The 27630-nt window shown below is 40.9% G+C and overlaps 1 protein-coding gene across 1 annotated transcript in view; it reads right to left on the reverse strand.

Annotated features, from left to right (window-relative positions):
• The window catches only part of ADCY5 (adenylate cyclase 5), a 221699-nt gene that overhangs the window by 23202 nt on the left and 170867 nt on the right, over window positions 1–27630 (reverse strand). The window contains exons 8-12 of the mRNA XM_052791136.1: window positions 23318–23458; window positions 10179–10201; window positions 5441–5585; window positions 3711–3808; window positions 888–975 (exon numbers count right to left, since the gene is read on the reverse strand). Coding sequence (XP_052647096.1) covers window positions 888–975; window positions 3711–3808; window positions 5441–5585; window positions 10179–10201; window positions 23318–23458 — 495 coding nt within the window. The remainder of the gene's footprint in view (window positions 1–887; window positions 976–3710; window positions 3809–5440; window positions 5586–10178; window positions 10202–23317; window positions 23459–27630) is intronic.

Here is a 27630-nt window from a genome sequence, read left to right on the forward strand (position 1 = left end):
GTTGAAAATGGCAGAGAGAAGATAATTAAAGTGAAGCAAATCATCTGCCTGACATAATCCATTACCCCACTGTTTCTTCTGCAGGAAACATAATGCTACTGGGCTATTTTATTACAGGCTCTGAGGAACAAAGCTGAGCTTGGGCTAAGGAGCCTGAATCTGAACATATTCCATGTTCAGACACTGCTCGACTGGAAGGATCCCCAAAACTGCAAATACAATCAACTAGCATCAGCATTGTAATAGGAATACCTTTGAGTGAAAAAGATGAGCACATCACCCTTCCCAAAGCGCTGACTGCCAGTTTACCACAGACTGCCAAGAAGAATTAATGTTTTTGGATTTCACACAATGTATTTCTTTGCTGATCAAAACCAGCTACAAGAAAGAGCCCACCAAATGTTGGAAGCTCTGTACACTCATCTGAAAAAGGCTGATAAACTTCTATAAGTTTATGGCTTTTACTTCCCCCCAGGACGTTTTTCCTTGATGATATTCTGCTTCTGATTATCTGCCTACCCAAACATGCATATGCAGCAGGGGCCAGTACACAGGCGACTCTGCGGGAAGTTTACAGGGAGGAAACGAATGGTCAGTGTTTCGTTCCACATTGCAAAATGTGTTCTTCTTATATCAATATGAGAGTGCCTGCAGGGGACTTAATAGACTTGCAGATCCACAGAGTGATTACTTCTCGCTGAGCTAAAGAGATGCCAACCCTAACATCTGTTTGCAGTTCATTCTGTCTTATCAAAGGCTTTTTCTGTAACCCTTATCACATAGTGTGGAAAGGATGGCTAACAAAACACGCTCTGTTAGCTGAAGAAACAGATTGCTGATCCAGGTATCTTAGGCAAAGGACGCTACAAAGAAACCACAGTACTCACCTTTACACAGGAGTAAATGACTGAAACAAACACCACTGTGGTCAGGATCAGGAAACAGGTCAGGTAAAAACCCAGCATAAATGTAGAGCTGAAATCAAGGAGATTTTTTTTTTTAAATTCACACCATATAGAAAAGCTGCAGCTCTGCTCTCCAGAACATGACATTAGTACAAGCTGTGACACGCTGCACGGGCTTTCCAGTTAGCATAGCAGTAGGAGATACGAGGTGCCTTGAATACCAACAGATACTTTGTCCTATTTTGAATTACTCACGCAGGCTGCAGAGCAGAGAATACTGCATCTTTTATAGCAATCACCTTCCTGCCGGGGTGACAGCAGAGGGACTGAGAAATATTTCATGCGCCAGAGGAGCTGATAGAACAATTTGTTATGGCAGGTCAGCCCCCGGCTGGCTGTGGGCAGGATAACCCTGGGAAGGGAAGTGCGCTGAGGGCTGCAGTGCAGCCGAGTGGGAATAGTCTCAATGGGAACGGCTACCTGCCCTTGCCATGCACAGGGAATGTCTGCGCTGCACCATCCTCCGTGCTCTGTCTCATGCATGGGATGGGAGCAACCACGGCATGAGGACAGTCAGGGAAAACAGCCTTAGCTTGGCCAGCTTGAGAGGTTCCTGCTCCTCCCAACTTTGAAGTGCAAACAGGACCCCAGGGCCAACTTTGTACTACGCATTTTCACCTATTTTGATCACGAAGATATTCAACAACAATTTCCCAGTGATTGGTCTCAGTGTGGCAGGCTAGGCCCCCTCCCAGGAGTTAGCCTTGTTCATAATTTAAAGGAAGTATTCTTGCAACATGACATTGAGGCCAACCACACCAAAGCCAGCTGGTCCCTGTGTTCTCTCATGACTGCTAAGATAATTGTACTTGCTAATTCACTGTTTGAGCCTTTGTAAAATTCATTAAAGCTATTCCTCTTTATCATCATAAATTATCACTGCCATTTTGACTCTAGTTTCAGATTCAAAGTCCATGTTGTATCTTTCATGAAGCTCTGATCGTGACACGTATACACGTGTGGTTTCAGTTGCTGCTTAACTGTTACCTTCAATAAAAGACCAAATCTATACAATTGAAATATAAGGAAAAACAAACCAAAAGGTGAAGGAACCTTCCAACCTGCAGTTAAAACATGGAATTTTATTTACTCTTGAACCAAATCATCTTTCAGACAGGCCAGGCTGCCTAAGGACACTTCAGAACTTACCAAAAAATACAACCACCACCCTTATGGGCGGCGTGGAAAGAGACTGAGCAGCATGACATTTACACCACGCTGCCATAAGGGATTGGCTCCTGCGTAATACAAAGGAGCCAGCCATATGGTTGCCACAGATCAGAAATTGTCAAGTTGTCATTTAAATGTTAAACTGGGTTTTATGGAGACAGCTTAGTGGCTGCTTAGGGAGTCTGATGAGCAACACAAAGGCTGGTAGAGGGCCTCTGCAGGTGTGAAGTCACAGCAGTAATATCCAGAGATCCAAAGTGTAAGCCCTCGCTAAAACAATGACTCTCCAAGAACATTTTTGGACATAATTAACAATGCATTAATTGCTGGGATTGATCTAGTTTCAATTTTGAGCCTCTTTCAGCTTCACTTCCAGTTTCCCAAAGCAGATCTGTCTGTTTACACAGCCCATTTGTACTGATGTTATTTTGCTGATTCAATCTTTCTGTGAGCAGATGTGAATGTCCTCTTGCCTAGGAGAGTGAATGACCTCAAACATGAGACTATGCGTTGTTTCTGTGACCTTCCAAATATCTGATCTGAACACTACAAACCAATCTTTACTCTGAAAAGATCTGTGGTGTGAACAGAAGTAGAAAACAGTTGTAATGGCATAAAATAGTACTGGAGCTCAGCTTTAAACCATTTTTTGTTTTCTTGTAATGAAGATGAATTTGGAGCATTTGCAGAGCTTCTCTGATCTTATTCTTCAGATTAAAAATGACTAACTCCAAATTTATTTCCAACACAGCACTACTCAGTGAATGATGTATTATTGCTACTAAACCAGAGCACAGGGAATAGCAACATGCTTTAATTTTAAGGGATTTTTTAATGAACTCTTTGAGGAGAAATACCATGTCTGCAGAGCTCACTGCTGGAAAAGATCCAGTGGGTTATACTGTGCCTTTCAGACAAAGCATTTCACTGCAGTGGTCCAAGAGCACTGTGCCCCACAGTCCTGAGGAGCTTAAGCCACTCTTGCCTGGGGAAAGAAATGACTGCAACCCTTAAACCCAGAGTGAGCTACTCAAAGCTTAGGCATGTGTAGCTCAACTCCCTCTCTACCTTTCTTCTTGCACTGCTGTTCTGAGTCCAGAAGAACATACGCATGAGAGGTTATGCCTCATCTGTGAAGCAGACCGAGACCTCAGTGCTCTGAGCAACGAGGCTGTGATGGGTTTTTCACCTCCCTGTCCCACTGCGTTCAGATAAGAGGACAGCTTAGCCTCATGTTGTGAATGCGTACTATGCCTTAGTAGGCAATCCTTCTTACTTAGTGATATTTGTTTTCCACAGGCTTATAAACGTGCTGAACTGAATTTCCTAAGATGGAGGTAAATGGTAAGATAAATCACGCTGGGAAAACAGAAAACCTCACGTGCCAGTGAGGAGGTTTTAATCTGCACTAGAAATGAGTGAAAACAATAAGCACCACGCACCACTTGAGCATGAATTATTTAAGGATTCTTCTCTTCCCCTTGGTGCTCTGAATTCTCAAGAAAAAAACAAACAAAAGTAGGCCAGAATAGAGGAGGGGAGCAGGTGGGAGCAAAGGGATGAAAAGGTACTCACTGTGGCACGATTATGATTTGAACAAAGCAGATGAAGAGGAAGACTAGGGAGGCACAAGCCACGTAGGCTCCGAACCTGTCATCCACCTGCTTGGAGTACTGCAAAAAATGTAAACAGGGTTATGTTAGCAGGAAATTTGGCTGGCTGCCTTCTCTCCACAAAAACTTCTTACTTGGCTTCCATTTAGGTCCTTGGAAAGCAGTGCTGGTAGGAAACCACTAACATTACAAGCTCCCCTTCTCCCTGGGCAAGCTGCAAGGGCTTGAACAGACCCAAAGGCCAGGGAACAAACCCACACAGCTGGGTGGAGAGAGGATTCACCACCTGCCCCTTGCTTGAGAGGAACAGAAATGGATTAACCAGGACCAGGATTCTAGGTCATCGTCATCAGACCTAAACTTCTTCCATGGGAAGTTTCCTCCAACAGGCATGAATGTTGCTGATGAGAAAACCTTGTATTTTGTGCAGACGGCTTGGCTCATGCTAATGATAGTGCGAGGATGCTGCGGTTTTCACACAGTCACTCCTTCCAACTACTTGTCAACGTATTGGTCACATGGGAGCTGCATCCAATTCCCAAAGATGCTTTATTTAGCTTGAAGCACGGTTCTCAGTACAGACGGTCTCAGTGTTTGCACCACAAAATAAAAGGTGCTCAGAACAGGTGAACCGCTAATTTTCCTAGCAGTTTTCAGCTATAAAATTGAGGGGACGGAGTTGGGAGAAATTACATGCTTGAGTTTTTATCCAGTCCCACACTGATTCATTGAATAGCTGTAAATCCTGCAAAGGTCTGCTTTTGCAATAGGTTGTAATTCCTGTCATTGAAAGAGTGTTTCAAAAGAAAATGATAAATTAGTGCAAACTTATTACCAAAGCTTTTTCTGTTGAATAATGTGTTTAAACTGAGGACCACTCAAGTATCCCAAGGATACTTTTTGGTTAAAAAAAAAGAAAAAAGGTGACTTTGACTTTCTTTCGGCAATTAAAAACAGCAGTTTATATAGTACCCTTAATAATAGCATCTGGGTACCTCTGAACTTAACTGAATTTAACTTTGCAGCCATCTAGAGCCGATGTTGTCTCTATTATATAGAGAAATTGCAATGACCTTTGCCTCACAACAATGATAGCTGAAACAAAATCAGAAAGCAATCCGCTACTCGGGAGCCCTCAGTCTCTTACTCCCCTTCCTCACATTTGTGAGATAGAGAACTCTACTTGTTGCTTAGAATGGGCTCCCAAAAATGTCCAGAGTGTGAATTGCATCCCAATGAACCCTAGTAGTACCTGCGGCTCCCTGGGGGGGACAAAGGGCAGGGAAAAGCCCGTCCAGAGGTGATTTGGAGCTTAAGCAGGCTGAAGTGGGTTTCTCCAGTGATTTGAGGGAGATGAGGGGTGACTGCAACCTCAGTTTGGATGCCTCAAAGTCAGAGAAATAAATCTGGCTTATTCTGGATTCCCTTTACACCTTATCGTTGCATATTCATGTGTGTCTGACAGAAATGGCTTTGTTTTCCTGCCCAGTGCTCCCTTCAGATGACTGCGACTTTCTAGTGACACGTATATTAAGGTTTCCATGAAGAAGCACAAATTTTTTAAGACCACAACCCCACCTCAAACACCTAAAACCTAGCTTTACCTATAGATATAAAACCTTGACCTTATTCAGGAGAATTAAAACTCACAACAAGTCTTACTGACACATTGCAATGATTTTTGGACATTACCTTTTTCTCCAAGTCAGGCTCCCTGAATGTTAAGAGGAACTTGCGCACGTGCTCAGAGCGTAACCGATCAATACTTCTGGCATCGATGGCACGGCCCAGAAACTCATCCACTTCATCTTCTGGGTTCATACTTTCCTGTGTATTCCTGAGGATGTCATGAAAAGGGAGCATAAGAGGACAAGGTAGTTCCCCCCTCTTCACCATATGTTATCATTTCACTGTATAACAAGCTAGAGGTTAATGGCATTTTGCTCACAACAGCTTCAAGTTGGAAAACGGATTATGAGCTGAGAGGAAAATGATATTGGCTCTAGAGGTCATTGCCAGTCCTGAGTCCACCAGCAAAAGGATTTGATTTACTTGCCCTTTTTCTATACTACATCTATCTGTTTTCTTGCCTTGCAGCCTCTTCACCATCCTTCATTCTCTAAAACAGGTCAGTAGTCTCCTTCCACTAGTCCTTTGACTTAATTCTTCCCTGCACTGCTATGCTGTCGTAGCTGTTAGTGCCTGAACTGGCAAAATTATTTATGTAACCAGTCATATTTCTTGCTTCCCAATAATAATTTCTGTAAATACTTCTGTGAAAATTTCCAAACTTGAACAATTTCCCATTTTTGAGAAAAAATTGTGCACAGAACGAACGTATGGGGAAAAAAATGTGGCCTGACGACCCACTGCCTCCCCTTCATGGAGTTATTTATGAGTAAAAAGCATTAATCAAACAACATTTTCTGTTTACAAGATATTTACTTAACTCAAGGAAAGGTTGCAAAAGAAAAAGGTAGCAAAAGAAAAAAATACAAATTAGATTCTGTTTTCTAAATATGTGGAACAAGACTTCTAAATTGCTTATAATCTTTAGTATCAGTGTGTTTTGATGCTTAGCTACAGCTTCAGAAAAATGAGGCTGATTTTCAAAAACTGTTGAAAAAAATAACACTGAAAACTTAATCGCCCTGAGGCATTTTGCACTGAGGATCAGGAAACCTGAAGCACCTCCCCAAACTATCTAGTTATTTTTAAAATCTAACAGGATTTTAATGACTTGATGCTGTCACTTTAATGGCCTGCCTTAAAACTAGCTACAGGCAGAAATTAAAAGCTAATCCTGAAGTGCTGTTTTTCTGCTCTGCTTGCATGATTGCCAAGGTTATCCACAGGATATGCTAATAGTTATCCATTGGAATATGCCCCCCACTTGCACTGGGGCATATTCCAGTGGGTAACTATCTCCATGTGCAAACCCCATGATGTTACAGCAATTTACGGCTAATGTGCGACCTTCACCTTAGGCACTCTGGAGAAAAAATCCCGAGGTCTGACAAGCACGATGAAAAGCTACACTGCTTTATTTTCTCGGTTTTATTTGTACTGCATAACAGCGTGTAATGCACAAACACTGTGTTGCAGCCAGTGGTCCTCTACAGGTGCAACTGTCCTGTAGAGTGGAGATGGCTCAGAGCAGCTTACAAACCAGAACGTGACTCTGGTTTAAAAGTTAAAGGTCCCTTTCCAAAAGAAAGGGTCTCCAAAAGCTTCCTGCAAAACTGGACCAGATTTCAAGAAGCCCTCTGTACCCCAACTCTACCATGTACCTCTTGCCAAGAGAAAAATAAATCAGATCCATCTACTCACTTCCATTCCAACTCCCTCCACCCCAGCCAGTGAGTTGAATGTGTCTACACCTCAGCTGGGTCATGACGACACACCATTGGCATCTATTTAGTGATCATATGGCAATTGCAAACTTAGGTTGTCTCAAGGTCTTATCTCTATTTCAGCCAATCTTAATATTTCAGTGGGGTTGGGGAAAAGAGATTTTTATTTTTGGGCTCTAGAGTTATTTAATTCCTTGAACTTCATATACTCCACTTTGAAATTAAAAGTGGTTTTGTCCCTAGAAGGACAGGACATTCAATTTACTTCTAGATGCTTCCTTAGAGGAAGCACATCTGCTTGAGCATTCAAGATGATGCTGCTTATTTTCATTCAGTCCTCACAATGTCTTCTGGACGCATAAAAATGAGCAAGGAAATCATTAGGCTTCGTATTTACAGGATGTCTTCCAAGATCCTGAGTTATTTACACATTTGGGTCATTCACATTTAGTCATTTCATACCACGTATGAGAGATGCAATACGTTTTCCCCTAGAACCGAAGCAAAAGAGTCAGCTCAGCATCTTGATGAACCTCAGTTAAATTTCAAGTTCCAAACTAAAAGCGTCACTCAGGAAGACGTGAAGAGAAGAAGAAACTGCCTGCTCGGGCTTTGGCCTTGGCTGCCTCCAGTTTTGTAATAGGTCATTATACTGCTGAGGGTATCTCTAATACTACAATAACTTCTGTGGTTGCAGATTATGTAGAAATACCCCTGCAGGTCTTAAATTGCCTTGTTGGGATATTTGCAGTGAGGCAGCCACCTTCACGTAGACTGCAGGGAAGCTTAGTCACCTTGCATATACCTAGCTGCTGGAGTGACTTTTGCAGCCAGTTGTACCCAGACTAAATCACTGTAGAGTGAGTTTGGGTACATTTGCATAAATATAATTTTAAATCAAAACACAAAATTTCCGTGTGCTAAGGAGTACCCTGGAGGCAGTGCCTGTAAGTCAGAGCTGAGGTACTACCTTAGACTAATGACATTCATATGAGGAAATACTTATTGATACATTGATAGTGTGTGTGGCGGAGGAAAACCATGGATTTTGGGCCACCACGAAACTTCCAGAAGCACCTCTTAAAAGCACTGCTGAGATTTCTCCAAATGCAGCCAACAGAAAATTGTTGCAAGGGACAGAAACAGCACGAACAGAGCTTGGAGCAACTTTTGCACTGTGCTTGCAAATGTGAAAGCTAGCAATTAACCCAGAGATGCTGGCTTTAGAGTAATCCAGAAATGTTCTGCTGATTTAATTACTTTCTGCAAATCAAGAGTGTGACCACTGCCAAAACTACGTGTATGCCATAATTTTAAATGCTTCATGCCTAGATTCAATAACTAAATCTGCATTTAGGCACGTAAGTGTCGGGTCCTGTTTTCAGACATGTGTGGTGCCTACATCTCTCTTCACTGTAACAGAAAAGTGCTGATGCTCAGCGTTTCTGCACGTGAAGGCACTGGGTTGAGTGCTTGACATGGCTTAGGTATCTGATTTTAACCAATATCATCATGAACATTTTCTGCTAGGGATTTTTTTTGGCCAAATCTTTGGTCTTGAGTTAAACAGATTTCTGGAGCAAGAGAATCTGAGGTACATAGTAGCTTCTTTTGGTGCTGAGCAGAAATGCAAAAATCCTGCAATCTGTATAATAAGATGGCATCACACTGAATCAGCACTGTAAATGCACAGCTCTTAGCTATCGGCCGTAACAGCTCAAGTAACCTTTTCGAACTATAGGGCGGAGGAGAGAAATTACGGTCCTTGGAGCAACAGTGGAGATGCCGTTCCTCCACAGCTGGGTGACTCTGTTGTGGACCAACACTGAGGCAGCTGAATTTATGTTTTCTTGCACAAACTATGAGGAGAGATGCTATTTCATGAGGGATACTTAAAATTTCTGTATTCTTAAGAATTACTTAGTTGTAATCTGTTAGCTCTTTTCTGTCCAAAGTATATCTAACATCAGCTGTGTTCCCAGCAGCCATGGATGCAAAAAGACTGGTGACTCCCTGTAGACACCCTGTAGCACCAGCAAAACATCCAAGAGTGCACAGAGCTCAATGTTATGCAGTGAAGAGCAAGTGAAGGAGAAAATGATTCTTAATATTGCCATGTTCAAACTTATCACTTCCCTTTACTTTTAGGGAGTTGCTCTCAATGCTCAATCACCATAATAAGAATTTTCCCAAAGCCGGATGGTTAGGGCCCACAAAAACATTTAGCTGTCCCAGCTCACAGAGGTCCGCTTAGTCCTGACCAGCAGCCTAAGAAACATGATAAGGAGCAACAGCAACATATTTTAGGCATCAGTCTCCTCTACTGGCACCTCTCTTGCTCTGACCAAGCTTACAATTAATGCCATTCAGTAGAACTGAATGTGAAATTATTCCAAACATCTTCAATACAGGAAATGCTTTTGTTATGTCCAGCTGTAGAAGCTAAAAAGTGAACACAGTTGGGTTTTTTTCCTCCAAAAGCAATTTTTCAAAATACCACTCTTGTTAAATTGCGATTTTTTTTTTAAGTTCTATATGAAAAAAATGAAAATGCTGCTTTCATGTGGCTGTATTTTAGAACATGAAAGCTTGAATTTACTTTTTCAAATAAGCTGTCATTTCTGAGTTCACTTTTATATATAGAAATAAATAATAGGTAATAATGAGTAACATAAAATATATACAAATAAACTCAGAAACTATACATATATTTCAATACATACATAAATTTTTCTTATCGGAGATGTTCAATACTTAGACATACTTTACAGGAAGACTTTGTTCTTGGGATATTTTCAAAGCAGCAAATAGTGAAGAATATTGGGGGCAAAAGCATTTTAATTACAAAAGCAAGTTAGAACCACACAAACAAATACATGTTTTGAGGGCAGTGGCAGTTCTGAATGCACATCAGTCAATACTGTGCCTTCGACTGGCTGTCCCTCCAAGAGAAACCTCTGGGGAGTCCAGGCATTATTCTTGGCTGCTGGGCATTAATTTTTGTCTTTTTTTAATATGAGAAAAAAAATTCCAAATGTGTAAACATAACAGTGTATGACAGAAGAAAATTTGCTTACTTGTCCTTGGGGTCCTCAAAACCCTGAAAGAAAGGAAAAGGACACAAGGGTTAGGAAACAGGCTGACCTTGAGAACACAAAGTATCCTGAGAATGGCATTTCACAGAGGAGTTTTCAGGGCCTTCATTTGTTAGGTGTGGATGGATAGCCTTACCTACCCACAGCAGTGGTTTGTGCTGCTGTGTCATCAGCCAGACAGAGCAGTTTTAGAAAAACACATGCCTTCAGATATAAATTTATGGAAGTGAAGATAAGGCAAATGCTTCAGCTGACTGCTGGCACACTTTATTTCAGGTGTCCTCCTTTTTGCAGTCACCATTACAAATGATACAATGGAAATTGTGCTGATATATAACTGAGGATGTATTTTACTTGAAACAAAACTCAGAATGATAACATAGGTCAACTATTGTATTCAACAAGGTTGCACCTCTTTATGTTGGGGATTGGCTAAGGGAGCGGATGCATTTTGGTTTTCATCTCTTCAGGAGGAACCTCAAGGGGTCCCCTTCCTTCTCCCTTCACTGCATGCACACACAAAACATGCTTTCTTGAATAAGATTTCAGGAATTATTTATAATATTTATAATAGCCAAAATGTTCACAATTCCTTCAGGGCCACCTGAACTGGGTAAGCATATGCATTTGTGGGTCATCCATAGTTTAAGTGGCTAGAAGGCCTCAAATTAAAATATGTATGGAGGCATAATTTTATGTTTAGCATTAACATACCTAATAGACCAAATTGCATCAAAATGGCCATTTTGCATGGGCTGAGACAAAATCTGCCCTCTGGCTTAAATTTAACTGAAGTCAAGAAAAATTTTATGTTTGACAAGTAGGGTCAAATACTCAAGCACAGAGTTTGTACACTGTGTTCCAAAACATGAAACAAATGTAGCTGGGAGATAGGAAGAATTCCTTTTGTTTTCCTCCCAGAGACCTCAGGCCAAAACTGCTCAGAGCACGTGAGGATATTCCGGCTGCTGGACCTGCAGCCGCTACCAGGCTGAGGGCAGCAAACTGAGATCTGTCCTGACTGCAAAAAACTAAAAATCTTTAGGCAAAAGACTTCCCACAGCTGCCTTGTCGAACACCATCAGAAACAAGAACGTTGACCAGATACTAAACGAGCAGATTGTGCCGTCACAACTAGTTAGCAATGTGGCGATACAGCGAGAGGCAGAAGTAAAGCCAACACAGCCTCCCTGAACAGCATCAGCTTTGCAAGAGGGAAAAAGTGGGTTTTGTCACTTGGGTCAACAGCTAGGGCTGTGATTCACTGAGAGTGCAATTTCCATTTTTACAAACTCTGTTTCAGACTAAACCCACACTTCTAAATAGAAACTGCAACTCCAACTTAATCCATCTGAAATTCAGATAAAGGAAGTCTCTCAGTCCCATGTAACAACCACCAGCCGATCCAGTGGGAAGAAGGAAATAGTAATGTTGATTTGAAGTTAGCATGTCCAGTCATCCAAGCCAAAAAAACCATGTACTTTTTGATTTCACATTAAAGAGGGATGAAGCAATCATTCAACTTTTTGTTGTGTGGCTTTTTTTTTTCCCCTTTGCTTAATCATTTTACATTTGTCAGAAATATCTGATTGATTTATTTATTTATCCTCTAAGCAATGCTACAACACAGTGCCAAAACTGAAAGCTCACTGATTAATCATGGAGACAAAATGCCCACTAATTTGTCTAGTGTCATAGTCAGTTAGGCTGAACAAAACTCAAAAATCAGCTGAACATGAATAGCTACCAGCCAAGAAATAAGGGGAGGGAACCAATGAGAAAACAGCCAGTACTTGCTTATTAGATAGACATCAAGTTCACATTTTCAAGTTCACTTGTGGCTAAGTTCTCTTAGCCACATGGGAACTGGATGACTGACTGCAGTGAGAGACTCCCCTAAAATGGTCTGATATGGACAGCTGCGTAACCAATTCATCCTGCTTGAAATCCTGAAACTAAACACAGATCTCATACTCCTGCCTTCTAGGTGCACAAGTTTAAGGATACAGGCCAACCAGGTCAAATTACCAAAACACCTCAGCAAGCATATCCTCAAAAAATTCCCCAACATTTCAAGCATGGAAAAATATGCAGGCTGCATATTTAACTGGTCATTTATATGGGTGATCACTTGATCAACACGGAATTTGATTCTCCCCTGCTTCTCCCACCCTGGCAAAACTGTTATAAGGAAAGTTTCTAAAATAATACAGAATTAACTGATCAATTTAAATTGATTAAATTTAAAATACTAAATTGTGCTTGAAACCCAGGAAATTATTCATGCTGGTAGCTCAAATTAAATTGGTGTTTCAAAATAAAAAACTCAAAAAAGGCATATTTCAGGTAAAGCAAAAAAGGAAAAGATTATTACATTTTCTTTCCTGGATCTTCATTTAACGGGGCTAAATATTTAAGAGTGACTTGAACTTTAATTAGAGAGAATCAGCTTAAAATTAAATGGAGTAGGAATCTCTTTAAGTTAAGCAAATTAAATGATTCACTTCAAATGTTCCCATTTCATATGAAAGATTCTTCAAGCAGAACTGCCAAAAATGGAATTGTTATGGAGAAAGGTCTGCAGGATTATTTTAGGAAAAAACCTCAAACACGGCTTCTTAAAAACTGGTCATTTATTACAGAAGATCTTTCTTATTTGCACTGGAAGACTTTGCCAGGATACAGAGCAAATATATCTCTCGGATCTGGCTGTGACCAGAGGTTTTATTCCCTATCCACTAAAGTGTCCATGTCTCAATCACATACCAAGAAAACCTTTTAAGTAGAGGAGATGATCGCATGCACAGGGTCATGCTGCTTGCCCTGTTTTGGGTTGGGAGGGAAATTTCCCCTTGGGTTTTGGTTAATGTGTTTTCACCTCCTCCTACTTTGTGGGCATGCTCGGTCCATTCAAAAATCTGTACTTAAATTATTTCCTTCCCCTTGCATGAGGCTTGGGCACTAATGACACATGGGTCTTTTTTCTTCTCCACAGCTGGCAAATAGTTTAGTTTCTTTAGGACTCAGATGCTTTGCTCCAATTAAAGCCCTTTGGCTCAGCATAAGGCTGCTCACATGAATTGCAATGGTCTATGTTACACTCAGGATAAACACTAAGCACAATCAATCCTGCAGAAATATGGTCTACAAGGATTTGCTTTCATTCCTAAAGGACTAACACACTCATGATCTAGTAGACAAATTTCCAAGCTCAGGCAGGAAAGTGAAACAACAGGGCCTGCTGCTGCAGGCGTGTCTATAAAGCCACTCTGCAGCATCCCTGATCTCACCTGTCTGTGCTTGCTGCTGGAGGCTGGGTAGCTGGGCTGGGGCTGTACCCAGCCTGTTCGGGTATAGAGCAGGTTTTGAGCTGCACAAAGATATGTCAAGGTTGGCATTTCTGCACACACATATACAAAAATACAAAAAAAAGAAAAAAAGCCCAGAAAAAATAGCTGATAAAAATGAGGAGAGGGGGAGTAAGGGGATAGGAAGAGAAAGAGCCAGTTCCTGGAGTTAAGTATATAAATCTCCTCTTGACTGCTTATGGATTTGTGCCCAGCAGACTGAAGCAGTGCCGATGGCTTTCTAGGGTGCTATGAAGAAAAGGCTGGGAATTGTCAGCAGGGATGAAAATGGCAAAAGTGGTGATGACTACAAGAATAAGACAGATAGGAGTTCAGAGGAGTTCAAGAATAGCTCCATAATCATGATGATGAAGTAGTCCTTGTTAAGGCCAAAATTCCTTTTCTCTAGAAAGGAACATAAGGCATGAGATAGGTCTTATCGCAGTGCAGTACTAATGGACTGCTGCATATAGGACCTCATGCAATTTTTATTCAGTCTTGTTTTAAATATCCCTGATACTGGAGTTTTTCCCCTTCCCCCAGGAGGCTGCATTATTCTGCCAGCAGATTGCAAATGTAAAGGTAATAGCACTTAATAATTGCTCTGAGACTAAGACAGTTCTCTCTGACTTCAGGAATATTAAGCCAAACTTAGCTGATTCAGCTCCCTTAAAGGCACTAGTACCTACCAAAGAACAGTCCTGCTCTTTCTTCTTTTCTACATGAGATTCTTAAAAAAACATATTTTTTATGGCAGGTCAGGTGGCTCTGAATTTACAGGCACTTACTTTTAATGACCATCCTCAGTGGGAGTAGACATGTGCAGGAGGAAAAAAAGAGGGAATGTTATATTACTGCATCTGTCCCCAAGGCTTACTATTTTATGGGGGATATTTTATGAATATCTATTGTGCTAAAAGCTCATATGACTGCCATCTCTCTGCTTGACTTCTAAATTAACTAAGCCCTTTTCTTTGAAGATTAAAACTGATTCCTTAAATAGAATGATAATGTGTTTGTCAAAGCCATGACAAGCTGACTGCTATACCATAATGCTTCAAATCAAGAACCATTAGAAATAATAATTTTAACTTTGAGAACATTAGCTGCAATTATTAACATATTGTAAATATGCAAAGAAAAGTGGAATAGACTTTACATCCTTTTAACTTTTCATTACCTCCAAAAATACGACAGTAGAGGGGCTGATGAGGTCTATGACCTTCTTAATGGCAATGTGGCTGGGAAGCATGGATTCCACCTTAAAAACTTAGCTGGCAACTCCAGCAAAGATTTTAAGAGCAAAAACAACAGAGAAACTAATTTTTCTTGACCTTTTTTCATCACTAGAACAAAGCTGAAATAGGACTTGCATGACGTTAAAGCAGAAATCAAAAGAACTTTAGACTTAGGGACAAAATTAGCTTTGTAAGAGGTCAGGCCAACTTGTAAAACAAAGGTGCTTCACAGAGACAGTGACCACGGAAAACAGAAAAGAAGAGTGTCAGGCTGAGAGTGGATGTAGTTAAAAACAAACCTGGTTTGGCCTCACTGCAAAACTAATTATTCACATCTGTTTTCAGCAGTTACACATTCTGCCTTTGTCCCTGTGGTCAACAAGACAAGGCTACGAAGATAGATGCTGTCAGGTGTAAAAGCAGAAACAAAACTGAAGGACTTCAAAGCACTCAAGCCAGAAATAACGCAATTTCTATACCAGCGTCCAGAAGGAACTGGCACAGAGAATACTAAGCCTGATAGGAAGGATATTTAACAAGCATCTAAGTGCAGAACAACAAACTGGCAGAAAACCAGTTTATGAAACAGATTATATGATGAGTGTGTCTGCTATAGCTGGAACACAGACTAATGAGCTCCAAAAAGGAAAGCTGAAGTGCTCCCTTTCTGCAGCCCACCCCACTTGATAAATAGACTTTAATTCCTCTGCACCGCTCGCAGATGGTGAAACCCCCTACTTTGTTCTACTCAAAATGATTTTGTACACAGCCCCCAGCTGGTAGACTGGACCTGGCCAAACCCATGAATTTATTTGGCCCATCAGATTTATATCTATAGAACTTAAGTGGTTGCTTTTGAAATAGGTTTTCCTCCCTTACTTTAATTAACTTCTGGCTCTGAACTCACACCTCTGAGAAGTGCAGGTTGCTCACACTTCCCAGTTTTCTGTCAGCTCTGAATCCAAATTTCTTCAGTTCAAAGGTCACGTTTTCAAGTGAAATAGCATGTGGTTCTGTGCCTCACCTGTGAACAGTTACCAGAACTTGCAAAACAGAAAAAGACATAAAAATAGGTAGTCCTAGAAATGCTCTGAATTAGTTCCTGGTTCCCTAATCTCTGCCCTTTCATCTCTACACTCCAAACAATGATAAACACAACAAACTTCTACAGAAACTACTGTCAAATAGCCTTCTAATCAGATGCAGACAGACTGAATCCAAGCCTAACCAGCCTTAATTGAAATTGCCCACTGGCGCTGGCTGGAGCTGCTCACCCTCTCTGAAAACCAGACCCAAATCTGCTGACCTGCATCCTTTTGTCATTAAAGCTTACTCTCTGCTTTAGGAAACTTTGGAAATCATTCTGCTAAGTGCCACAACTCCGCCTCTAATGTCCACCTGTGTAACGCTGCCACAAACATCAGAGGAAATGTTTCTGTGAATAAAGGGGAATTGGTATCTTTATTTCTGTAGGCTTAATTTAGTCCCAAGCAGAAACTGTCTAACACTTTTTAGTAGTGTCTCGATCCAAATCACCTTTTTCCGTATGACTACAATTTACTCTAGAAAAGGGTATTGAATGTTGGAAAAATTATCAGTGCAAGACTTCCAAGCAAATATTAAACTCTACCTAAGTTTCACAAAAGCAGCTGCAGATCAGCTGTTGCATCTCGCTGACTCTTATCCCTCTTTTAAAGAATTTAATCAAGGATGATTGCAAGCCCTGATCAACTAGAAGAGAATTTAGGTTTGCAGAGACGATACAAAACTGTATGAAGCTTCTAACAATTTGAGCGAAGTACACTGTTTTATATGGCTCCCACTCATTTATATGAGATCACATGGAACATGTGAATCAGGCAAATCCTCTTTTCAGAAGGACCAAAGCAATTATATAGTATAACTGCAGGATAGGATTCCTCCCCTTGCTGTTATGTGAGCTGTCTAAACCAAACTGGCTATACAGAACTCAGACTAGACCAACAATTTCCTCCCAGGTCTATAGCAATATGTAGAGATTACAACAGAAAGGATTGCTTGAGGGTTTCTCCCTGCTTGATTACAAGTTCAGGGGATTCTGCATAGTACAATAGCGGAGAAAAAATAGTGGGTCAAATTCTTTTCCATTGGGTGCCCCTGTCCAGCTCCACTGACGTCAATGTTGCTATTACCAGATTTAGCAGATGATTGCTGGAAAAGAGGATAACGGTGACCTTCAGTTAAATGAAACCTTTAGAAGGAGGGTGAACCCTTGGTGCCCCATTCATGGACTCAAGTCCACTTCTCTTTGATGGGGCTGCACTATTGACTGAGGAAAACTTGCCCTACTGAGTTTTATTTTAATTTTTTAATAATTTCTGATGTTTAAGTGGTAGTGTTGGCACAGAACTAGCTATAGTGTCTGTTCGTCTGATGTACCTGTTCCCCAGTTTTGATTTCCAAGTAACAAGAAAATCTATTATAAGGGCAACTTGGAGACATAAAGGGAGGAAGTGAGCTGTATTTGTGATGCAAGATGCAGAGAATTGTTTGATTTAGGACAGGGTGAACAGGACGAGGAATTATATTTTATGGTTGAATGACCAGGCTTGTAGATGAGCGTTGTTTCATTAGACAGTAAACACCAAGCAATCAGATATCCTGCAGAAGACTGTGCAGAGCTCTGAGCAGCGCCACAAGGAATCAGGCAGTGCCTATCTGAAAGAAGAGCTTGTTCTTTATTGCACTGGCCATACCCATGATGCATTTTTATAACCTTGTCTCACATTTTTAACATATGCATGCAGTCATATTTCCTACATGTATATAACCCCTATTTGATTGTATTTCAGTTTTTACTTTGTAACTAACATCGACATCATACAGAATTTCATTGCAAGTTAAATGCTTCATTAGTTGTACTCAGACTCATGACAGAAGCATGGTCAGACTGAAATCAGTATTGCAGATCTTCAGGGTTTCCTCTGTCTGTTCCTAAACTTCCTACTGTTAAACTTCCAGCAGCTGAAAAAATAAAAGGAAATCTGTCAGGCATCTACAACTAGGGTCAGTAATCACGTTAGCCACTCTGCTCACATTTGATTATAAGGACTTAGAGGTACCTGTTTCTGAAGTAAACCTTCCCCAAAGCATGTATCAGTGGAACAAGCTAAGCTGCTCAGTCATACTAGCCAGTGTAAAATAAATATGATAGCTGTATGGCAGCCTTAAGATCCAACAGCAGGACTTTCCACAGCTGAGTAGATCTCATGACACAACTAATGCTTTTTTTTTTTGGAAGCCAGACAGCATTAGGCTGTGTCAAGCCTGGTTGCAAGAGCTCAAAAATGACTGTCTTCTGGGCAGCACTAATAAAACCTCAGTAGGAGAGCTGGGTTCAGCGCGGGCGTTGCCTCTTATCGATGAAACGGCAAGTGCTCGGAGGGGAACAAGACCAATCACCAGGCTGGAAAGCACCAACTAGGGAACAAACTTGGTGAGGGAATCGGAGCTGTGCGGAGACATGGTAATAGTCTTCAAATACAGAGAAGGTAATGGTAAAGAAGAGAAAATTAAGCTGTCCTCGATGGGCTGTGAATAGCTCACGCAGCACTGTGTTTTAAAATTGAAGTGAGGGACTGTGAAGCAAAACATCAAGAAAAATAATCAAACTGTTGAAAAGGATGCCCATCAAGACTGTGGGATTTCCATCCTTCGAGGTTTTTAAACAAGGGCTAGACAAGTATCTGTCAGGGGGGAGATTGATGCCTCGAAGTTCTGTGCAGCCCAGATTGGAAACTTTGTAAAATCTTTACATCCATCTCATATTATTCTTATATTCTTTATTCCCTATAAATTCTCCTAATTTTTTACGTTATTGTTTCTATATTTGTGAAGGATTTTGTGATGCCCCTCCAGACTGAAAAGCCCTGAATAAAATAAATAAAATGTTTTCAGGAAAATCAGGAATTCCACAAGCTCCTTAAACAGCCTATTCCTTGCATCTAAGCTTTTTCTTAACTTAGATCTTCCTTGCAGCAAATTAAAATGATTATTTTTTAATCCTGCCCTTTACAGTCATGGAGAATGATTTATCATTATCTTCTGTCCTTACAAATCTTCATGTATTTGAAGACTCTTGTTTCTAATCAGTCTTCTCCCTTCTAGACTAAACAAACCCAATACGTCAACACTTCTTCACAGGTCACACTGTTGAAACTCTCCTAATTTGCAATTTTCTCCACTGGACTATCTCCAATTCATCCACATTCTCCTAAAGGACTGTAATCCCAAACTGGATGTGGTTTTCCAGCTATGACCTTAATAACGCTGAGGAGGGTAAAAGATGCAAGGGAATCATTTGTCATCTAGAACAAAGCTGTAATTTTGGAAGGTATCAACATTTGCCTTTTTGTCGCTGTTTACAACAAACCTCTTTCAGTTTACAGTCAACTACAATCCCCAAATTGTTTTTTTTTTTTAATAGTAATTTTGTTTTGCTCATGAAAACTGAGACATGAGTATTATTTCCAGAAGTCTAAAATCCATCAATATTTATAAAAGCACTTTGAAATCTATACTGGGAAAAGCAAAGTATTTCTTAGTGGTGTATAAATATTGTTATAGCTATAAATATACCTGTACTCTCAAATGCTTTCAAGTCCATTTATTTTTGACCCTTTTGCAATTGAAAACTGGACCAGAGAGACAGTGGGGAAGACAAGGCTGGTGTACGTGGGGGAACGCTGCTCCTTTGCGTGCATCACGAGCAGTACAAAAGTCTGCATTTCCAGAGAGATACAGTCACTGGTCCTGGACTGACCGCTTTTGTTTAGGAAACAAGAAAAGATGCTGTAAAAAGCAATAAAAACAGAAAGCAGCTGTGCTGCTCTTCTGCCATGCTCTGGCTCTTTTCATACTCTGTATACAGCCACAAAGCTGATCCCGTCCAGGGATCTCTGCCTGCCCAGGGTGAGCGAGGCAGCCCTCCACCTGCTCCACGCCGGCAGCATCACCCGGTCCAACAACACGGGCTCCCAGGGCCAGGGCTCCAGCAGAGGCTGCCAGCTCAGAGCAAGGCTCTTTGCCCTCCCATGCCATTTGTATCTGACCTTCCTCTGCTGCAAATGTTCCAGTTTTTTAGGGGCAGCCACTGACCTGGCAGCCCAACCCAGCACAGTCCCCAGGACTGGCTTTCTCTGGGCAGTGGCTCCACCAGCTCATGGGGGTCAGCAATGGGCAACGTCGGTGTCTCCTGCTTGCTGCCTCCCCGGAGGCTCTGTACAGCAAGAAAGGCCACCACTAAGCAATGGCAGGGGAAAAAGAAGGATTGGGGATGGTCTGGAAAGCCGACTGGTGCGTGACGGAGATGGAGGGGCTGTTGGGCAGGATGGCATGAGCTGGCACAGTTGCAATCCCAGCTGACTTGCGCCTCAGTTAGCTAGGGTAGGACTAGGAAAATACTCCAGTTTTCCAGGACATTTTAGATTATTGCTGCATGGACATGTGTAGGATATTTTGTCTTATTTACATGTGTGTGCAAGTGCCTGACTAAACTCCTGTGTGCCCAGGGGAACAACTTAGCTTAGGAGCATCATAGAAAGTCAGCTGGACCCCGCAGAGGTTAAGCTCCAAGCCACAATGTGGAGAAAAGCAGGGACCAAAGACCTCCCCATGCCACCGGCCAGGCTGCCCTCCCACACAAAGCTCACCGGATGCACTGCCGATGTGCCCAGAAATGGCAGCATGCTGAAATGCCATAACAAAAGAGGAGGGCTGGAAAAAAAGGAGTATATGGCTACCTTTGATACTAATCTGTCTCATCCAGGACTACTGCTAATATATCCTAAGAATAGAGACAGCTACCACAGCCAGTGTTCAAAGGAAAGAAAAATGGCCAAAATAATTCTCTTTTCTATTAAATACAACAGTTCCCTCCCAAAAATGCAATTCAGGGAACTTGAATGTTCTCCTTCCTCTTTCGGGGAATTGTAAGTAGCACCACAAAAAAAATGCCTCTGTTTTTTCTGGAAATATGGTTGTCTTCATAACGCAAAATGTTCTAAGTTTGTGACAAAAACCTGTGTCCTTTATAACCATGCATATTACTCCCTACACACAAACGTATTCATATCTACGTAACAATATAATGTAACTCCACATCACTGCAACATTACCTGACTCCTGCCTGAGGACTATCTCACAATTACCCTTATAAACACCTGTTTTGAAATTACAGGGCTAAGGAGTTCCAGGTTTTGAACAGAAAGGCAATGTTGCACTGCCTACCTTCGGCATACTACTTTGACTAATCCAACCTTACATGTTTGTAGTTTCCCAAGAAAAAAGGCTACATATAACTACATGCAAGAGGTCTGGGGGAAAGGTGGGTAATGTGGAACAAAGAGCACAGTTTCAGCAGCTTTGAAAGCTGGTGTGGCTTACCAAGATCAATGACATGTCATCCCAGAGGAGCACTGAAAAAAGCCTTTGTAGTTCTGCCCCCGTTCTGTCTGTATTTTGTATTTCTAAGCAGGCAGTTTGCAGCCAGCGTGCACGTGTGTGCAGCCAGCGTGCACTGTGCATGCATTTAAGCACACGCAGCACCCATGTAACACAATGTTAGAGATTACAGACAAATAAAGTACTGCGCAAAGCTGGGTGGTACAAAGAAATGCGTATTTAAATTAGAAGTTAACACAGAAGGAGTTGAGACAGGAGATAGAGATTGTTCCTATGATCTAATCAATAAAATGTCCATCTAGCAGGTATTAAAATGGTCTCTAGGCCATGGAGAGCAGCATGTTTTCATTTTGACTAATGCACCTCAAACATAAAGCAGTGGGCAATACTGTAAATAACAGATTTTAAAAAACAGTCCCCAAGAACAACAAAAAGTCTAGCTGAAAATAATACATCTGAATCAGGTTTCAATTGGTTTTCAAGAAGTGTCCTGACGCATGCAACATCAGCCTCTCAAAAAAGAGCTTTATACAAGAGGCAGTACAGAAGGAGACTGAGTAGAAAAGATTTTCTGAGCTGCTGAATTTATAAAAAGGTAAATACCATTACAGGGAAAGGCTCAAGATAAGGAGGAAAAGAAAAAAAGAGAAGCTTTTCCTCCTACAAGTGAGGGGCAGTGAAGTTTTTAGGACTCAGCTTGATATTTCAATAAATAATTATGTTTTTCCAACTGAACAACCAGCTAGACATGGCAAACTGTAATTAACACCAAGAAGCATAATACCATTTGGCATGCTTACACCTTGTTTCTGAACAGGAGCCTGCAAGAACCCCTTAAAAGCTATTCAAAGAAACTCATAATTATAATTATGTGCTAGTGTGATTAGGCTCTTCTAATAATGTCATGCCTATTGAGCACACCCTATTGAAAAGCCCACATAAAAAATGCACAGTTCCACTGATCTGTACGCTTATGTCAGAAGCCCTCATTTGGAGATCTGAGAAATGAAAGAAACATTACTATGGAGATTAAGAAATTTGGTTTAGCACTGTAAAATAATATTATGATTGAATAATATTAGCATCAACTATTAATAAACGTGCCAGCGTTTCCCATTAGAAGACACCATATGCGGTTGCTTTTATCTATGCCAAAATTTTTAAGCTGTGGGAGTGAACCTCATGTTAAAAAGTTCTTTGAATACTTTAAGGCTTTGGTGACCTGGAGCAGAACTTTGACTACAGGCAACAACGTTGGCAACAAATACGCACTTTTGACTGTGCATGAAAGGTCAAAACAGCATTAATAAGGTCATAGAGCAATCTGATTATCCATGCAATTATAGAGGTGCTAAATATTTTTATTATTACAAATAGCCATTATAATAGAAACCCTCTTTTCTTCATCTTTATTGCAGGAAACAAAGATATCATCTACAACTTTCTGTCAAATAAGCCATAAAAGTGCTCTCAGTTCAATTGTGTTGGTAACTAGCTCTTGTGCATTTTAATTTAGAAGGACTGAAAGGTATAAGCAAGAAACGAAGATGCCTGCTACCTTAGGCCAATTAATCCATGTACTTGAGAATGTATTCTCGAGAGTTATACATAGCTGCATGATTCCTAGGGACCCATGAGTATACATGGGCATGTAGCTTATAGAAGGCGAACAGCATCTGGCTGTTACAATGCAAGCAAGAAACCTTTGCAGGGGCTGAAGTCTGTAATGATCTAGTACAAATGTATATTTCAGCTGCTGCTTGAATGCTTGGGTTACTGAGCAATGTTTGTAGACAATCACGTCTTCTCACACAGCCTGGATGAGTTTTCAGAACGTGGGACAAGTCAGACAAAAGAGCCTTCTTTGTGCCATTCAGCCTCCCTTCCCCTCTCAAACAACCTTGCACCTCATCTCACAATCACTCACCTCCAAATGTACCAATTATTATTATTATTTCTGGAGTCAAAGTAGACTTTACCACCCCCATTTGGAAAATGCCCTTGGGGCTGCAAAAACCTTCAGACAAACCAGGGAGGGATATATAATGCTGTATTAAGAAGAAAATAAATTAACGTCCATAAAGCAAGGCATTACCATTCTCTTCATCTCTTTGGAGACCTGGTGAGCTCCAAGGTGGTTATAAAAGGGCCGGTCAACACCCCAGTGTGGCGGGTTATGGCTGATGGAATTAGCGCGTTGGCGGTTCATCTTGGCTATTGTGGCTTTCTCGTCTTTCTGAAATACAAATGAGAGAGAAATGCAGAATACATTTTGAAATGTTTACATAGCAGTCATTCTCCAAGCATCTCTCACTTCTGATCTCTCACTCTAGAAGCTGGCTTTGCACCTTGAACTTTATGACGTGGCTGCTGATCAGGAGCAGTCCCAGTCCACTATTTCTTTTTCTTCCCATTTTTTAGAACACTTCCTCCAAGTGGTGCCCACCATTTTACCTTTGCTTGTTTTGAATAACCACCATAACCTGTGTAAACACAGAGAGCACTCCAAAATGGAGACATCTATTTTATTTTTTAGTAAACTGAATCAAACTGAATAATTTCAGATAGGACATTGCAGTTCCAAGCTGAGATACTACATAGAGGGTCCTCAAAAAAAAAAAAAAAAACTAGACTGGTGCTTCTGCAAGAGAAATGACACACAGAGCAATCTGGTTGAAGAAGAGGAGCCTTGAAGCTCCTTGAAGCTATGGGAATAAAGGACACCTTTCTCTGTAGGTACAAGCAAATAATTTTCCACACTTGCAAGAGCATCTTTCCAGACATGCTAAGGAAAGCATGTAAATCTTGCAAACAACTTAACCGTGTATCTGTTAAGGGTAACGGTATTGCAGAGTGTGACAAAATGGTTCTCCTCTACCCTAACGCTAGCTGCAAATTTTATCATTGACACTAACTTTCCTGAAGTTCGGTCAAAGTCTTTGGTTTTGTTACTAGAGCTGGTTTTGAACCGTGGTTGTAATTGGAGCTTACTGCAAAGTTTGCACAGGATCTGTCAGAAAGGCTTTATTCAAGCTCAATGCCAGTTACAAGAGCACAGAAGTGCAGCACGTAACTAGGCTAAACAAGAGGCTGATTAGTTCCTTATTTTGGGTATATTCCCTAGCTAAAAAGACAGGCAGGTTTCCACGTGGAATGTGTTCTGTGGAAAGACAGGAGTTTACTGCACAAGATCAAACCCTTTAATCTTCTCTAGCAAGGACTGCACTGGAGACTTGCTCCGTGAGGACTGTGCGATTTACCTGTACTGACTCAGAAGGCAGAGGGGTGGCAATGATTACATCATTGCTTAAAAGAGACAAACTCTGGAAAGCTTGAAAATTTAGACAGTAGGAATAGCTACAACTTGGCTGTTTATTACTGGGATATTAAACTTTTTCAAGAGAAATGCTGCTTCCATGAGATTACTGAAAAAATTAGACATCGTAGTTAATTTCAGATTTCAGAAAGTGTTCAGACAACTGAATAATTTAAAAAGAAAGCATCAGTTGTTTTAAACTCTAGAATTTTTGTTCAAGTGTTGTATGGCAATACAGGTAGGTCTGCATCTTTTTTTTGCCTGGAGTCTGCTCTCCTTACCTGTTTATTTTGATTCCCCACTACTCATTTTAACTTGTACCTGTCAGAAGTTTGCAAAATACCTGGTGTTATTTCCATGGTAACCAGAGAGTTAAATGTCAAGTGTTATGCTGCCTTCAATTATTTTTTTTAAAAGAAATTTTAAAAAGCCTGCTAAAATTCAGTGCTGGGGAAAGCTGCCTGATTGACAAGCATGGGAAATCATAATTTCTTTTCTTGCAAAGAAAAGACAGCTACAATGACAACATTTCCCACGAGACCACAAGCTCACCACGCAGGCACCAGACGTTCCCAGGAATGTAGTGCTGCAGGCTTCATGGCCACTAGCTGGGGACATGGGGCCACTTGCGACAGAAGACCTGTGCCGGACACCCAACTGGCCCGATGGCAGTAAGTAGCAGTGGTCATTGCAGCCCCAGGCTGCCAGCAAAGATCTTTTTCCACCCAGCCAGGATGACCAATGTAGGATCTCAAGGAAATTCAGTGGGAGCAAACCCAAGGGAGCTGTCAGCTCCCCGGGATGTTTGCTAGGGAGAACCATACGTGCTCCCACATTGCACGCCCCCAGGACAGCAAGTGCCTCCCACGTCGCCTCTTCCTTGCATCAGACCCACCACTGTTTCATCTGCAAGAGCTGAAAACTCCATCACTTGGCACCAGCTGAGTTTCACATGAGTAATCATGACAGAGCCACTGCATAACCTCCAGGAGAGCTGTGTTTTAAATGTTTCTAAAAATACATTAATGTGATGCGACGCTGATGTCCGGATTTGAGTTGGTTTGAGGTTTTGTTTTTTAAAAGTCACTGCTCTGTTTGGTCTCTGCCACCATTTGTAGCACTTTCTTATATTTTTTTCAGTTATGCAATCTTTTTCATAGTTATGCTTCTTTATTCTATGATGTGATGCCAGAAAACTGGTAGGAAATACAGTTTCATTATCTCCAAGCAAATATATATTGTTTTCAATAATAGAGGTGACATTGTCAATCCATTTTATTACAACTTAGTGAAGGGTTTTCAACCAAAAGCAGTCAAAAAACCCAGATGCTGAAACTAGTCTCAGGACCTATAAAAGCAAAGCTATTTGGTTACATTACAAAAGGCTTTACATCAATAGATGATAAAAGATACATATAGCAGGTTTCCCCCCCGAGTTAGTAAATTTGGTTAGAATTTGAGAAAAGCCTTTATGCCAAAAATCCAAGCAGATGTACTAACCCCTTTCAGCCAGTGAGTGATCCTTCTACCTGCTGCTAGTGCTAGTGACTCTGAAGCATCACCTGATGAATTTGAAGGGAATAAAAGGGCTCATACGTGTTCATTGACACATCTGGGTTGAGGTGAGGGTGGGACAAATGGGTAAATATATACTTCTGAGATAATTTCTAACCATGAGGTCAGGCACCATAAATTTTCCATGGCTACATGAACTCTGGCAGTATTTCCCCCCACCCCCTGTAGAAGGTTTCCACTGGATTGTGAACTATGTTTCAGCAATATTTTCAATCAGATTAAAACACATATATACAAGCATTTTGTATTTGGATTTTTGGTTTCCCACATTACATACTGTGCTACTATATTATCTTGAACAACAGGACTTTGCTATTAACATCAATATTTATTCAAAAACATTTTTTTTAAACCTGATATTTTAAAAAGTTGAGCTAATTTATTTTCTGAAAAATCACTTGTTCAGTAGGTGATGATAATAACAAACTCCAAAAATGAAGAATTAGAGCTCCTCTGTGGAAATTTATGAGGATCCCTCCTCTGTTTCTTCCTGGCTAAGTGACACCACGAGGACAACTTGCACACAGGGCTACCTACGGCCTAACAAGACTGGAAAGAAAACTAAAGAAAAGGAAGTGATGATACCTTTCAGTCTTACTCATTACAGGTACTACCAACAACAGGAGCAGGTGCAAAAGTTTCTGACAGCAATGAGTTTTTCAGGTTTAAAGTGGCTAAACTCCAGAAAGCTGTTGTGGGAACTTTTCAAATCTTGACTCACAGAGAGACTGTAAATCTTATTCCCAGAGGTTTTATTGTGTTCCCACCACTAGTTCCCACACACTGAGCTACAGTAACGCTATAGCAAAACTGTAGAAATAGCTGGGATTTTCTTATACTTATCAATTGCATCAAGAATGCCTGTTACTTCTTTAGTGTGTGATAGGATTTTCCAACATATTGATCACTATCAGTGCAACAAAGCAATGAAATCTGAGCATGGATCAGCCATTTCAGATTCAGCTACGTATTATTCTTTAAATTGTCTTGAAGTCCTATTGACATGTGAATGATATTTCTTGCAGTGCTACATGCTCCAAACCACTGCCTTCATAAATCTACATGAGTGGAACCCTGCCGAGCTGTGATTAAATTTGTTAAATTGAGGAATCATCACATTAGATTGATTGTGGTTTAGGAGAGTCACATGCACAACATTTAAAGGACCATTTTGTTTCTTCAGCTGGATGGAGTTCCAGGACGCTATTTAGAAAAGAATGAAAATTGTTTTTCTAGGAGTTACAGCCAAAGTATTGTTGAACTGTTTTAAGGCCACCATCAACAATCCTTTCTGAAACTGTTGTGTACCTGCTATCGTTAAAGAAACACCCATGTTTACTGCAATTAAAAGACATTAGAAAAAAAAAACCATTTTTCAGTCTGCCAACTTTGTGCACTCAGCACAGTGTGCTTAGTCAGCAGTATTTCTCATCCGTTGATAGTCACGTTTTGCTTCCACTTGTGTTCAAAGCAAAGCATTTCCCCAGACTTCTGACAAAGTTGAGGACAATAAAACT

Source organism: Harpia harpyja, chromosome 7, assembly GCF_026419915.1.
Source record: "Harpia harpyja isolate bHarHar1 chromosome 7, bHarHar1 primary haplotype, whole genome shotgun sequence".
In the NCBI taxonomy this organism is placed as follows: Eukaryota; Metazoa; Chordata; class Aves; order Accipitriformes; family Accipitridae; genus Harpia; species Harpia harpyja.